This window comes from Natator depressus, chromosome 1 (genome assembly GCF_965152275.1).
Source record: "Natator depressus isolate rNatDep1 chromosome 1, rNatDep2.hap1, whole genome shotgun sequence".
Classification (NCBI taxonomy): Eukaryota; Metazoa; Chordata; order Testudines; family Cheloniidae; genus Natator; species Natator depressus.
In genome coordinates, this window is record NC_134234.1 from 21,402,126 (window position 1) to 21,418,124 (window position 15,999).

General features: G+C 41.2%; 1 protein-coding gene across 22 annotated transcripts in view; it reads right to left on the minus strand.

Moving 5' to 3' along the window:
• DLG2 (discs large MAGUK scaffold protein 2) overlaps positions 1–15,999 on the minus strand; it is a 1,447,004-nt gene that overhangs the window by 454,957 nt on the left and 976,048 nt on the right. For all 22 annotated transcript variants that reach the window (XM_074955894.1, XM_074956046.1, XM_074955852.1 and 19 more), the window contains one exon: positions 128–252. In XM_074955894.1, coding sequence (XP_074811995.1) covers positions 128–252 — 125 coding nt within the window. The remainder of the gene's footprint in view (positions 1–127; positions 253–15,999) is intronic.

Consider the following 15,999-nt stretch of genomic DNA (forward strand, 5'->3'; position numbering starts at 1 on the left):
GCAAAGAGAAGAATTCAGCCCCATGTGTCTGTCTTCTGTGAAACACCTAGCACACATTTGAGCATTATAAAATAATTAATAATGGTACATTTCGTTTCCAAATGCATGTCATGTAGTAAGTTTTTACCTGAGTCTTCCATCCTCTGCTGCAGCTCCTCCTGGTATAATCTTAGTAATAAATATCCCAGGATCGTCCCCAATATGAGGGTTGTCTGTTCCTCCAGCAATACTGAACCCCAGGCCAGAATTACCCTAGGAAAAGAAAAACAAAAAACTTATCAGCTGCTAGAATTCCTCAGAACTTAGCTGCTGTGTGCGAGTGGCGTCTCCTTGCTTCTCAAAGGTGTCTTTTTTTTTTTACTTAGCAGTGCCATACTTCCAGGTGTATATGACTCAGCCAGAAAAAATTCGCTGTCAGCTAAAACAAGGCAGGCTAGAAAAGTACACAAAGAGTTGCCAAAATCAATGGAAAAACTCACGTAGACTTCTGCAGAAGCAAGATCAAGCTTAAATGTAATAATTTAAAGATAAAATTTTCAAAGGCGCCTAAGAGACTTCAGAGACCAAGACTCAGTGACATTCAATGAGACTTGCGCTCCTACACCAGTTAGGAGTCTTTGAAAATTTTAACCTGAATGTTTTAATTTCCAGTAAAGCAGCCTAAGAAACAACAGCATCACTACATAAACTGAAACTCTGAATAAAATGGTGGACGCCCTATGCACCTCAGGATGCGGGAGAAGAAAAAAATTAAAATATATTATTTTCTGCTGAAAAGCAACTCCTACTCATATCCCAAAAAAAATTTAAATGAGCAATTTTTGGCACACATATTTTCTGCATATTTAAAACAGCAAATGAATTATCTGGAGTAGCCATTAGAATGTATCAGGTAAACAATCCTTTATTATTACATGTACCTATACTTGCACACACCCACAACCTAGTGTGCCAACCTCCTCTCACACTATACTCATGCCAGCAATTTTAGAACCTCTTTCAGAATTATGTACTGATTGTTATTGTTTTCAAGTTTAAAATAGTTGTGGTCATAGACATTCTTTTGAAGAGCAATGATATATAAACCTGTGCCCTTTTAGCCTCCCCTCATCTGAGGAATCCAAGCAACTTTACACACATGCATTCAGGCTTACAACAGCCCTATTAGCTACTGCAGATAAATGTACAATTTGTTCACCAAGTGTATGGGGTAAAATATGTTCAATATGCTTATTTTAAACACTTTTCTGATTTTATTCTGCCTAGCAGACTTCTGGGGTTTGTTATCGCCCGTGCTGCTTGCAGACACAGATAACTGGCTTCTTCAATCTGAGTGAGGAGAGAGAACTGCTCATCAAACCCACCCAAAACTCTATTTCTGTTATCACATCTCAATTTCTTCTCCTTAAAATGCATTTCAGTTAGATGGTCAGGAATGAGGTGCACTGGCAGAGCTTTGTGGGGAAGCTTATACACCACTTGTGTACAACATGCCAAGTTCTAGCCAGTGCTATCAGTGTTTCACAGTCATTATTATTTCTTAAGAGATTTGAATGCAATCTGCAGGCCCAGTGCAAATATGTGGTCCTGAATAATTTTTCAATATTGGACTAAACAATAGACAAAAAGGATTTAGGGATATACATACTGTAATGCTATTCAGCTAGCTGTAATATTGGAAATGGAACATTTTACAGATATTCTACAAGGGGTTACTAAGCCTTTCTAAAATGGCATGATAAACCCATGATTTAGCCTTTTATCCATTAGGATCAGGTCCAGCTCATTTTACTTTCCATATATTTTATAATATGCCTGATCACACAATGTAGACAACACAGGCTCCCTCTTTGATAATACTTTAAGATACTTTCCCTAAGAGTTTTCCTAATAACATACTGTCAGTGAATGTCCTGATGAATCTTCAAAGTAAAGATGTCATGGAGATCACAGAGGGCCCTTAGACCACTCATTTTTGAAATATGGCCACTCCAGTTTAGATGCAGCATCACTGCAGGTGCCTTAAAGCACCGCTAAAAGAGAAAGTAAGCTTTGCTTCTCTGTCAAGTGTCAGGTCGAATTTTTAAGAAGAGCTCAGCATCTGTGGCATCCCGTGGTTCTCAGTAGATTTAATCTTAATCGCTAAAACCTACTCTCAAGAAAAAAGAAAGTGGGCTTGTCAAGGAAGCATGAGAAAGGAATTTTTAGCTGGATCTGCAGCACAAGTGGATACAGTATAAGGTAACACCATGCTTGAAGAGCTTTTTTCAAATAAAGCTTGCTTGTTATATGGGGTATGCCTAGCTGTCACAGCTCGTCACCAAAAGTTCATTGAAATTCTCAGCAGGAAATTATTTTGAAAAGGTTTCACACTTTCAGTGCACTCTCCCTCCCGCCCCGCCCTTTCCCATCTTAGCCACATTAACTCCTCAGCTTTAATAACTATAACAACGCTCACTGTAAGTAATGATATGGTAAACTGCTGCAGGCTTTCCAAGTGAATCACTGCCAGCCCCTGACATTTATCCATAGATGTATGTCAGCTGTATTGCAAGACTATTCTGATTCTGCCTCTTGGAGCAACCTTTGAAAAGAATAGGGCAGCACCCCTTGCTAGCACTTTCAGATCCAGAAAATTGCTAGTAATTAATCTGGTCACAATCCTTGACCTGATCAACAGGATCTGCAAGCTGTCAGACTAGCTTGCTATATCTCTGTATACGTTCCTACACATGAAAGTAAATTGGGAAAGGCAAGTGGCCTAGTACAGTAATTTCTTCTTTGTGGTTCTCAAATGAATACTGTAATCTGTGTTGCCAACCTAGAGAGAAATTTTCTGTCTGCACAGGACCTTGCCCATTTCTACCAAGAGAAAACTGACAAAATAAGACGTGACCTTCTCCCTCCCCTCAGCTTGCCTTCCCTTTCCCCCACTTTCCCTTCTATAACTCTCTCCTTTTACCTAGTCAGATGCAAAAGTTTCTCATCTGCTCTCCTCCTCTAACCCCTCCACTTCTACCAGTTATTGCATCCCACTCTTCTCTGTCTCTTTCCCCTCACGATACAAGCATGCTTTAGTCTCTCCCATCTTAAAAAAACCCCTCCCTTCATCCCACTTGCCTTTTCAACTACCGCCCCATCTCCTTTTCATCTCTAAACTCATTGAACAAGCTGTTTACAATCACTGTTCATAGCGCCTCTCCTCCAATTTCACCCCAGACCCTCTCCAGTACATCTTCCACCCTTGGAATTTCAGTGAAATCACTCTTGTCGAAGTCTCTAATGACCTCTTTCTAGCCAAAGTTCAGAACTAATACTCCATCTTCATCCTCCTTGACCTGTCAGCTGTCGACGGTGTGCCTCGTTCTGAAATCTTGTCCTCCCTTGGCTTCCGTGACTCTGTCTTCTCCTGATTTTCCTCCTATTGCTATAATCGCTCCTTCAACATGGCTTTTGGAGGATCCTCCTCCTCCTCCTCTCTACCAGCTTTCTGTGGGGGCTCATCAGGGTTCTGCCCTGGTTCCCTGTCTCTTCTCATTCTACACTTTATATGCTGGTAATTGCATCTGCAACCACATGTTCAACCACCATTTTTATGAGGGCAACTCATAAGATTTACCTCTCTACTCCAGACCTGTCTCCTTCTGTCCAAATTAAAATCTCAGCCTGTTTCTCTGACATCTCCTTGTGGATGTGTAGTTGCAAGCTCAAGCTCAAGCTCAACATGACCAAAACACAGCTTCTAATCTCTCTCCTTCCTGCTACCTTCTCTTTTTGTCACTGTGGACACCACCCCCATTCTGCCTGTCATTAAGGCCTGTAATCTCAGTGTCATCTTCAGCATGGACCTCTCTCTACGTCTTCACATCCAGGCTATAGCTAACTGTTACCAATTCTTTCTGCATAATCTCTCTTTCCTATCCATCCACATAGGTAAAACTCTCATCCAGGCTTTCCATCACCTCACACCTCAATTACAATACCCTTTTCTCTGGCCTTGCCAAATGCAGTCTTGCTCCGCTCAGATCCATTCATAGAATCATAGAATATCAGGGTTGGAAGGGACCTCAGGAGGTCATCTAGTCCAACCCCCTGCTCAGAACATTCAAAATGTTGCTACAAAGATCATTTTCCTAATTTATCACTTTGCCCATGTCATTCCTCTCTTTGCATCCCTCTATTGGCTCCCACTTCCCTATCACGTGAAACATAAGCTACCTGTCTTCACTTTCAAGATCCTTCATGGTCTATCCCTACACCCTGCATATTTTCTCTTATTTAATATGGAGATGTTGCTCATTTTTTAAATTTTCAAACAAGCCCTTTATTTCCCCCATGTTGCCCCTCACATTTCAGAGGAGCTCCCTTAAGCATCTGCACAGCTACCTCATTATCCTCCTTCAAACTCTCCTTTGCTGTGATGCCTGTATAAAACTTGACAACTGTTAAGCTGCTGGTGTGCTGACATCACAACCTATCATGTGGGCCATATCGTTTCACTGTTTCCTTGTACTCCCCGCACATCTGTCTGTCTTAATCCATCTGTTGCCTCTTGTCTTACACTTAGATTCTTCTGGATTTGTACAGAACAATCTTTGGGTTTTTTTGTCTTTTTATTTATTTTTGTTCTTTTGTCTTTTTGTTCTGGATTTTTACAGTACCTACCACAGTGGGGTCCTAGTCTATGACAAGCACTCCTAGGCAAGATAAATAATACATATGAGTTAGCAGCATCTTGAACAGCTAACAAATGATTTATAAATCATTAGCCAAAAATACACTAAGCCTTAATAAACCTGTACTGTATCTTTACAGAAGACTAGTTATTTCTAAAACTTTCTCAATTAAATAACAATGCCCACATACCAAACAATAATGCCCAAGCAAAGAATGCCATATGCCAATTTTAATAGGGAACTATCTGAACTCAACTGGAGGGTTAAATCTTTTAATTGTTTCTCTGGGTATCAGGCACTCAAAAAGGTGAAAAAGTAAGGGGGCAAGGGAAATAATCTAAGAAATCCTCTAGGTCTTATTCTCCTCATCTCAGACACTAAGGGTACAGATACACTGCACCCTCTTTCCAGTGGTATGTAGAGAACATACACTCCAAACTCCACTAGTACATCTATAAATAGCAGTGTAGATGGTGAGGTACTGCTTAGGTGAGAAGAGTAAAGACACACCTGAACCCCTAAGGTATTTACTTACATGGTTCTCTACATTCCCAAGCAGTGCCTTCCCCATCTCCCCCTGCCTCCCCACTGCTGGACTTTCCCTGATGCAGGGAAAGGCTCCAGCAGCAGGAAAAGAGAGGCAGCAGGGAAAAGCTATACACCACAGTGTTGACACAGCCTCGTTTTTGTTGCAGTGTATAGCTACATATACCCTACCCGCCACTGCCAGTGGTGTGTAGTGTAGACATGGCCTAAGACAAAAGAAAAAATATACATGCACACCTACTGCCTGAGAGAAATATGCATATATTGCATGCAGGATCTCTAAACAAATCAGGAACTAGCTAAAATCGTGGACTTTTAAATTAAGATTAACTTTAAGCTTTGCTATTTTATTTTGTATGTCTGGCTAAAACAGACTAGAACTCTTACTCTCCCAGTTCCTCTGCATCTTTATCCTAGCAATTTTTACCCTACTTTCCACCTTTATGTTTGTAAGCCTGCTATAAATTAAACCTCTCCTTCTAAGTCCACTGTTACACTAATTACACAAGCCCTTCTTCAATTATTTTTATCACATATACCAGTTTAGGACCCAATTCTATAAATACTTTGGGTAGGTGAGTAACTTTACTCACATGTATGGAGAAGGGTTTGTTGAAAATTTTCCATCAAAACTGCTTGTCAATGGAAAAATTGAGATTTTGATAAAATTCGTCTTTTCATTAAATTATCTATTTTCTGTGGACATTTTCAACTTTTAGTTGAAAAACTGAACACATAAATCCCAAAAGATATTTGGTTTTAATTCATGCTTCATGGGAGTTGCAGTTCAAATGTTTCATGCCCACATCCGCTGTGGGCCAAGTTCCTCAACTAGACTACGTTTCCCGTGGTACATGCCGTGGCTCATCAAGAAGGGAAATTAAGGGGCCTCATGGGAAACGCAGTCCAGCAAGGAAGCTAGGCCCATAGAGAAGAATGGAGGCATGAGGCGTCTGAACTATAACTCCCTGGAGACACCACAGCAGCATTTTCAAATTGAGATCTTTGATTTTCAAACTGAAATGTTCAGCTGAAAATTTTCAGTTTTCAATTTTTTACACCAAAATTCAAAATTTTCTGCATGATAAACGAACATTCTGACCAGCTTCAGACCAGGCCTATTGACTTCAATGGAACTATTCTTCTGAATGAATATATATGGCTTTAAGACCTTAATCTTGACGACTCCTTTTATGTCCCATAAATTCTTATCGGTCCTAAAATACTGACAGCTATCTTAACACTTTCCATCTGTCCAAATGCTCAGTTATTACTACTTGATTCCTGGCCCTTCCTATAAAAAGGCTGCAGATGGAATTAGCACCTATGATATTTTTCTAATTATTTGCTAATTTCCCCACCTCTTTATCCTAAGACTCAGAAACCTTCCCTTAAATCACACATACACTACACAATTATGGGAGCTATACTGTACTGTTTCAGCAAACACTCACATTAGGACTTTCTTTCTTCTAACAAACACTAAAAGACAATATTTAGGATGGGTATAAGATGGTGGGAAGATTCAGAAGCCAAGGGAAGGGGGAAAAACCTCCAAGCATAAGGTGTTTTAAGGCCCTTTCCTCAGGGCTTGTTTTATTATCCACAAAAAAATCACACAACAAAAACAAATCAACCAAAAAACGCTTGGCAATAATTCCCAGAGACTTTCCCTTCTTTAGCCAGCTGAGAGGGGAGAGAATACATCCTTCCTCTTAGTTACCCTTTTACCCAGTTTTGACTTTATTTTATATTCTTCTATGAGCAGTCATGTAACAGGCAGGAATCCCTTTATAGGCTGCAGCATCTTTACCTTGTCACTGTGGGATTTTCCAAAGCGCTCAGCCCTAGATTAACTGTTCCCATTGAAGTCAATGTTGAGCACTTCTGAAGTTATTTTTCGAGTGCTCAAGCTGTACAGCATAGAATGGAAGACACCATCCATGCCCCAAGAAGTTTACAGTCTAACCATTATCCTTGCTGTTTCCTCATTTGTCCAGTATAGATAACTAGCTAAAAGCTTTTACAATCCATTTTTGTTACTATGTCCCATTTAGTTACATTTTCTGGTTGAGAGCTCCTTATTTCTGGGACCCTGAATCCCTGTGGTATCAAGCCATTCAGTGTTTATCGGAATACCAAGATAATAAAGCCGGCAGAAAGGACCACAGCCCAGTGGAACTGCACATCGGGGTGGAGCCAGCTTGTCTCCAGGCAAGAGCCAGAAACTCTGTATTTTACAGCACCAAATAGGTATTTTGCACATTCTCATTAGATTTCTTACTACAGTGACTGTCGGTAAGACAACAGCAGGACTAGAAGTGGTCGACTTTTCTGTAAGAGGGAAGATGTAGAGGTATGCGTATAGAAGATTAAAATTTAGAGATGCTCCCTCATAAGGGACAGTATTATGAACATAGGAATTTGGAGATGTGCTCTGAAGGCAGGGGTTGGGAACACCACATAGCTGTGTGCAGCAGCTCACTACAGAAGCTCTCCAGTTTATTTATTAAAGTTTTATTCCTCTCTCAGTCACTGGTTTGATATTTAATGAACCCCAAGATCATTACAGTTCCTTGGCCATCTCCCGTTCTAACACTGACCTGTTTTAACCTGCTTAGTATGTGTACGACGATGTGATCACAGATGCAAATCATTCCTGCAGCTGAGTTTTGAATATGTATATAAATATCCTCTCATATACACCATTTTTCTTTTACTATGTTTTGCTCAGAGTCCAAGTTTCAAAAACCTGAACAAAGCTGCCTCCTTTTCCTCTAACTCAGAGAGCAAAACTATTTGCCTATTTATCAGTAGGCTCTTGAAGTCTTTTGTACTTTCAACTCTACTCAAGAGTAACATAATTCATGAAATTCTCACTACTCCCACGTCAGCTGGCGGGTTCCCCAGAGTTGGAGTTTTCAGAGTCTGTAGTTATATTATTATGCTCCATATGGTGCATATTTCCATCTGTCACTGTGCCATTTGTTGTTTTCAAACCCCTTATCAGATTCAGAACATTCACTAGGTAACCACAATTCATAAGATGACAAGAACTTTAATGATTCTTCTCACTTGCTACCTACAGGCGGGGTTTGAACTCGCAGCCCTGTCTGGGGGAAGTGCATGACTCCAGCAGGGAGATTTTTAAAATAGCATGAGGGATTGTTTTTCTGTATTACACATGCAAAAAATGAGAATGTAAACAGCATGTCTAAAAGAATGAACTAAGCCAGCCACCAAAATAAAGCAATCCTTCAGAATGGGGCAAAATGCCAGTTCACTCACTGTCAGGTTCTGGCAGTATCCAGACCCAGTCTATGCAAGAGAACTCCCTTCAGATCTGGTTTCCAAGCCCAAACAAAAAGTTCCCAGCACATTTTAGCAGCTTTTATAGTTACAGAAATCACATAATTCCCCCTTTTAAAAGGGGCTGCACCTTTTATTTCCACTAATACAATGCAGAAGAAAAGGAATAACAAAGAAAAAACCCTTAGACTGTAAGGCTCCAGAGAATGGATGTTGCTAGTTAAGAATACCCCGCTCAACAAGAACAGTACCACCATCCCTCTACCTCCCCCACACCACAGTCACTGTTCTGAGCTGTGACAACCAAATATGGATGTTTTCCACCTCAATATGCCTCCCTGCTAGGTACTAGCATCCTCCAGGTTACTCTCTGCCTGAGAAAATAATATCCATTATATGTCTTGCAGAAAAATAAGAACAGGGGGAATATGCTACAAAACATGCTGGCTAATGTTTAATTAGAAAGAAAGGAAGATGGAAGGAAATGTTAGAAAAGGACACAGCAAAACACAGATTAATGTTCTTCAGAAAAGGGGGGCAGGGAAGCACTACCCTCTCCATTAAGTCTTCTTAGCACCTTGGGAAAAGGAAAGTTAGAGTTCAGAACAATCTCTCCCTGTAGATAGGCATGTTTGTGCCACTCAGGGCCTGCACTGGATTTTTCCATTTGGCCCCAAGGGCCTTCACAATTCCTATGACTACACTACCAAGTATGAGGAAAACAGACAAGGTAGGAGAAGCAACCACCTAGAAACATAATATCTGGCCATAACTGACCATGAAAATACTTTCACAAGGATTGGAGGAACAGTGCCAGTCAGTCCATAGATCTGTACTGGCTACATTTGAAAGCTTAATATTATTTTTGTTAAAGAGTTCGCAATGCTGTTACCTGCAAAAGCTGAAGAGGCTGATATATGTAGGGTGACCAGACAACAACTGTGAAAACACAGGACAGGGGGTAGGAGGTACTAGACGCCTATATAAGAAAAAGTCACAAAAAAATGGGACTGTATAAAACCAGGACATCTGGTTACCCTAGATATATGCCATGGTGTTTGTATCTGGTGCACAATGTCATGGGTTTAAAGTTATCCACATGGTACACCAGAACTCACAGAAGATTGGCAGAGACCCTGGGGGATTTTCATCTTCCTCTGCAGCATGGGGTATTAGTTATTTACAGGTTTAAACTAGTGTAAATGGTGAATTCTCTGTGACTAAGTCTTTAAACCATGATTTGAGGACTTCCGTAACTCAGCCAGAGGTTAGGGGTCTATTACAGGAGTGGGTAGGTAAAGTTCTGTGGCCTGCAATGTGCAGGATGTCAGACTAGATGATCATGATGGTCCCTCTGACCTTAACGTCTATGAGTCCGAGGACAGTGGCAAAACACCCACTGGCTTCAATATGGTCATGATTTCATCCATAACCATACCCTGTGCCAACACTTCAGTGCAAAGAGGGAAAGCTCCATTGATAGAATATACTTTCCATACAAAAGACAATCTTTCTTTAACTCCTTTCCTCTGTAGTAAGGGCAAGTCAGCTGTCTTGCTGACTACAACATTAAATATTATGGAATACATGATGCAGCTCTTCTCTATTTTACATTTTCTTAATCAGTATTTCTAAGCTGATTTTACATTTAAAATGTACTCTTAAACCTTCATAAAGTAATATTCCAAATTACTACATATTTAACTCACTGAAACAAAGACATTATTTTAAATTAATCAGTCACAGAGGTTTAGAATGTTCATAACAATGTTCATTGCTTTTAGGAAAGGGAACACTAATTTACTTTGTGTGATCTCCATAACAATAGACATGTTTATGAAATGTCACCAACTTTAAAAAATATGTTTCCAAAGATTTTAGGCATAACAAAGGATTTTATATCTTACTAAGGTACTGATTTTGCTGGAGGGTTCTCTTAAAACTAGTTCATCAGATAGTCAGAAGTAAAGAAAGGGAAACTCTTTGTCCAGTGGAAGGAAAGGGGTGTTGTCAAGGGGTGTTGTCCTTTTAAGGGACCTCTTCAATAGGGGACGGGCAGAGGCGGGGAAGGGAGAAAGGGATGGACAGAAAAGACAGGAAGACTTTGGGAGCAAGTTTTTTTTTTTACTATAGTAATTAAAATGTATATTTCAGATAAGGGTGGTCTTTTGAAGGATTTATTTAAAAAAAAAAAACTATATGTCTGAAGATCCAAGCATTTAAGGCTAAAGATGATTGTGCATCTAAAAATCTATGCAAGGATTTTTTAGAGATGTGATTTTATAATCTTCACCAACACACTAATTAAAATTTTTAAAGCAAATTTTAAACTAAGGTCCTGTAGACTGACATGTTCTGAGTAAATATTACAGTAATGCACAACTGTTTTTGTCAGTAAATTCAGAAACTGACAGTATATACCTGGGGGTTGGCAAATGCCTGTTAAATGGCTTCATTACCCCTTGAATGGCTCTTTAACAGTTTCAGTGTTGTGCTAATAGGCCTGGCAGGCTGGAAGGGTTTTTCACTTTTAATACTACTAGATCCCCTCCCGAGGAAGACTCGGAGCCTGCAGGATGGGTCAGAACAGGGACAGAAAAGTCGGGTAGGTGGACACTAAGATGCAGTGGTGCCCCAAATTTTCAGATGCCTACGCAGCTGCCTATGTTGTGTATGCCTAAGGATGGCCCCGATCCGCACAGTTGCTATTTCCATAGTCACAATGCATTCACTTCCTTCTTCCCAAAGGGGATCTTTGGAGCACCTAGTCTAAACAGAGTTGGAAAAAAAAAGAAAAGCATTTGAAAGACTCTTGGGATCTTTAAGTTCAAACACAAAATCCTAAAAGAAGATGATTGAATATTCCTGCTATTACATTTATGTAGTTTGCCATCATCCTGTTTGTGTAGCTGTTCAGCATGCCGAACTTGGTAGAATAGGTAGTCTATGAAATTCCCTAGCACTTTACATTTCACTATAAATTAGTTGAGGCTCCCACAATATTTATTTTTATTTTTTTTATCTGAAACAAGGTGTGTGAAATTTTTCTCCCCAACAGTTATGCTCAGCAGTACATCAGCTCTCAGTAAAACCTAGACAGTAAATAAAATGCATTTGTTAGTGTCCATATTGTCTTTTGTAAATACATATCAGAACCTCTTGATTTTTCCGGCCTTTGAGCCAGCCCTACCTTTTTGCTATTAATAAGTTTTAATCTAAAAGCCCATTTTATTTCACTTATGTAGGAGACCCAACTGTCATGACGGAAAGTTTTCAAACTCTGTTGTCAGCCTATTAGGAAGAGAAGTGGGGTTCACAAGCATTGAAAATGCAGCTTCAAATGTTATATAGCTATTTTACATTATATTTAATCACTTTACACAAAAGATATCCAGTCTATCACATGTACGTTTGCAAATAAGTGCATGAAGTTTTCATCACTTGGCTTGCATGAAACTTAACTACAGAGTCCAGAGTGACCTAGACAAAGTGGAGGATTGGGCCAAAAGAAATCTCATGAGGTTCAACAAGGACAAGTGCAGGGTCCTGCACTTAGCAAGGAAGAATCCCATGCATCACTACGGGCTAGGGACCGACTGGCTAAGCGGAAGTTCTGCTGAAAAGGACCTGGGGATTACAGAGGATGAGAAGCTGGATATGAGTCAACAGTGTGATCCTGTTGCCAAGAAGGCTAACGGCATATTGGGCTGCATTAGTAGGAACACTGCCAGCAGATTGAGGTAAGTGAATATTCCCCTCTATTCGGCACTGGTGAGGCCACATCTAGAGTATTGCATCCAGTTTTGGGCCCCCCCACTACAGAAAGGATGTGGATAAATTGGAGAGAGTGCAGCGGAGGGCAACAAAAATGATTAGGGGGCAGGGGCACATGACTTATGAGGAGAGGCTGAGGGAACTGGTCTTATTTAGTCTGCAGAAGAGAAGAGTGAGGGGGGATTTGATAGCAGCCTTCAACTACCTGAAGAGGGGGTTCCAAAGAGGATGGAGCTCGGCTGTTCTCAGAGGTGGCAGATGACAGAACAAGGAGCAATGGTCTCAAGTTGCAGTGGGGGAGGTCTAGGTTGGATATTAGGAAACACTATTTCACTAGACAGGTGGTGAAGCACTGGAATGGGTTACCTAGGTAGGTGGTGGAATCTCCATCCTTAGGGGTTTTTAAGGCCCTGCTTGACAAAGCCCTGGCTGGCATGATTTAGTTGAGGTTGGTCCTGTTTTGAGCAGGGCTAGATGACTTCCTGAGGTCTCTTCTAACCCTAATCTTCTATGATTCTATTAAACATACCCAGCCTACAACTACCTGAAGGGGGGTTCCAAAGAGGATGGAGCTCGGCTGTTCTCAGTGGTGGCAGATGACAGAACGAGGAGTAATGGTCTCAAGTTGCAGCGGGGGAGGTCTAGGTTGGATATTAGGAAAAACTATTTCACTAGGAGGGTGGTGAAGCACTGGAATGGATTATGTAGGAAGGTGGTGGAATCTCTATTCTTAGAGGTTTCTAAGGCCCGGCTTGACAAAGCCCTGGCTGGGATGATTTAGTTGGGGTTGGTCCTGTTTTGAGCTAGATGACCTCCAACCCAAATCTTCTATGATTCTATGAGTGCATATGGTGATATTGATGTTTACCAACATTTTCTGATAAAACTCTAATCCTTCCAAGTTTATGTATATCTATTAGAGAACTCAGAGTAAGATTCACCATTTCCTTGTATTTATATAAATGCAAATGATTATAAGACACCATCATTCTGGTCTGGCACAATTTTGCACCCACTATGCATAGATATAAATGAATATATAATGTGCAGAGCAACTATGGTGACCAGACATCCCGATAAAATCGGGACTGTCCCGATTTTTAGTTGTTTGTCCTGCATCCCAATCAATGTACGGTCGGGACGCCATTTGTCCCAATATTGCGGCTTTTGCCGCTCCAGCGGGTTTTTTTTTTTTCCTCTTCGGCAACTCGGCTCCGGCCCCTTTTTTAAATTTTTTTTGCTTCCCCCAGGTGTCCCGATATTTTGTCCGTTTCATCTGGTCACCTTAAGAGCAACAGTGAGTTGGACCCCTCTGACTAGATCCACAAAGGTACTTGGGTACACTGTAGGCACCTGGATGCCTATCCTTTGCTAGACCCCAGAGAAATTCATGTACTGGGGAAGAAAGCTGTGAATCACCTAACTCTCATGCAGGGCCTGATCCAGTAGCCATGCTTAGAGGATGCCTGCTAGATCAGATCCCATTCAAATCTGGCCAGAGGAGGAAGAGAAAGTGGCAGCGGTTGTGCCGCTCAACTTACCACTTGTAGCCTGGTGGCTAAAGCAGTCACCTGGGATGTGGGAAACCTGGGTTCAATTTCCCCCTCTGCCTGAGGGGAAGAAAGGATTTGAACAGGGATTTCTCACCTCTCAAGTGTGCTCTAACCATTGAACCATCTCATGTGGGTCTCCCTCAGTCTCTCCTGTTGAATCTGTTCCACTGTATGTATATAAATACATAAAGTGTCACTGGGCTGGGGAAGAGCAAGAAAGAAAGACTCTGTAGCCAGGTGGTTAGATCACGGAGGTGGGAGGCCTGTGGTCCAGTCCCCCTGCTCCAACGACTCATTTATCCAAAGTGGAATAGTAAAATTCCCATTAACTTCAATAGGAGCACTAAGGCGACAAATGAACACTTTTGAAAATTTTCAGAGTAAGAGCCGTGTTAGTCTGTATTCGCAAAAAGAAAAGGAGTACTTGTGGCACCTTAGAGACTAACCAATTTATTTGAGCATGAGCTTTCGTGAGCTACAGCTCACTTCATCGGATGCATACTGTGGAAATTGCAGAAGACATTATATACACAGACACCATGAAACAATACCTCCTCCCACCCCACTCTCCTGCTGGTAATAGCTTATCTAAAGTGATCATCAAGTTGGGCCATTTCCAGCACAAATCCAGGTTTTCTCCCCCCCCGCACACAAACTCACTCTCTTGCTGGTAATAGCCCATCCAAAGTGACCACTCTCTTCACAATGTAGCTCTAATTCAACTCCTCCCCCCTCCTTCCTGTTTCCTGTCCTTTCAGACTCCCAACAGCCAGTGCTCCCAATTCTAATAATTACAAGCAACATCTAAACACCACGTTCTCTCCTCTCTTAAGAAACTCTCCCAATTACAATAAATATTGTTGTTCTAACCACAGGAACAAATAGGAAACAAGGAACTATACTGTTGACAGAAATATTACACTAAAAACACTATAGATATTACATAACATCGTCTCTAGTCCAGACAGGTGGTTGCCTGGGTCTGACAGGCCATCTCTCAAACCCCAGTTCCAGTGCAATGTCTTGTTGTGTTGATACTATAGTGAAGTCATCCAATGCAGAGTGGGTGTTGGCATAATCTCCTCTTGGTGCATAGGCAGGTGCAAGATAAGCAGCATTCCACACCTACCCATCAGAAAGTCAATAGGTGTAAGATCCCTTCCTTCTCTATGAAACTTTGGTTCCTTAGCACCCCGCCGCTTGTCTGTGAAAGCCTTATACTTTGCTTGGTTCTGTTCAACTGTTTTCTCACATCATCTTTGGTTGGGGCCTCAGGTCGTGCCTTTAACAATCCAGCAATGTTCAGTTTAGTATTCATCCGTTTCCGGTGCAGTAACTCTGTGGGTGATCTTTGTGTTGTGGCATGTCGCGTAGCCCGGTATGCTTGCAAGAAATCAGTAATGAAGGTTATCGACAATTGCCCTTCCAGTTTATCCGTTTGCAAACTCTCTTTCAAACTTCTGTTAAACCATTCGATTTCCCCATTGGCTTGAGGGTAGTATAGGGATGACCTTCTGTGTAAAACGTTCCTCTCTGCTAGAAAAGTTTCAAACTCCAGGGAAGTAAATTGGCTACCATTATCTGAAACCAGTTCTTTGGGGTTACCTTCCCTGCTAAAAACTGAAGAGAGGAACTTAATTACTGTAGCAGAAGAGATTTGCGATGTAAACGCTACCTCAGGCCGTTTACTGAAATAGTCTATTAAGGTGATGGCATAATGACAGTCACTTGGAGCAGTATCAAAGGGTCCTACAATGTCAATTGCCACTTTTTCCCATGCAGATTCAGGAAGAGGAACAGGCTGTAATGGAGGGGTACATGTCACTACTGTCTTATCATGCATTTGGCAAGTGACAGAGGATTTTATGAGTGCTTCAGTTTGAGAGTCCATCCCTGGCCACCAATACAGATCCTGTAGTCATTGTTTGGTTCTGACAATTCCTTGATAAGTATCATGTGCCAGGTGTATGAGTTTTGACTGTAATTCTTCTGGCACAAGGAGCCAGTGTGTACCTCGTAGCACACAGCCATCAAGCAAAGAAAGTTCATCCCGAACTCTAAAATAAGGCAGCAAAACTGGGTCAAGGTTTTTAGGGTTACTGGGCCATCTCTTTGTAAGAAATTCCCATAGTTTTTGTTGA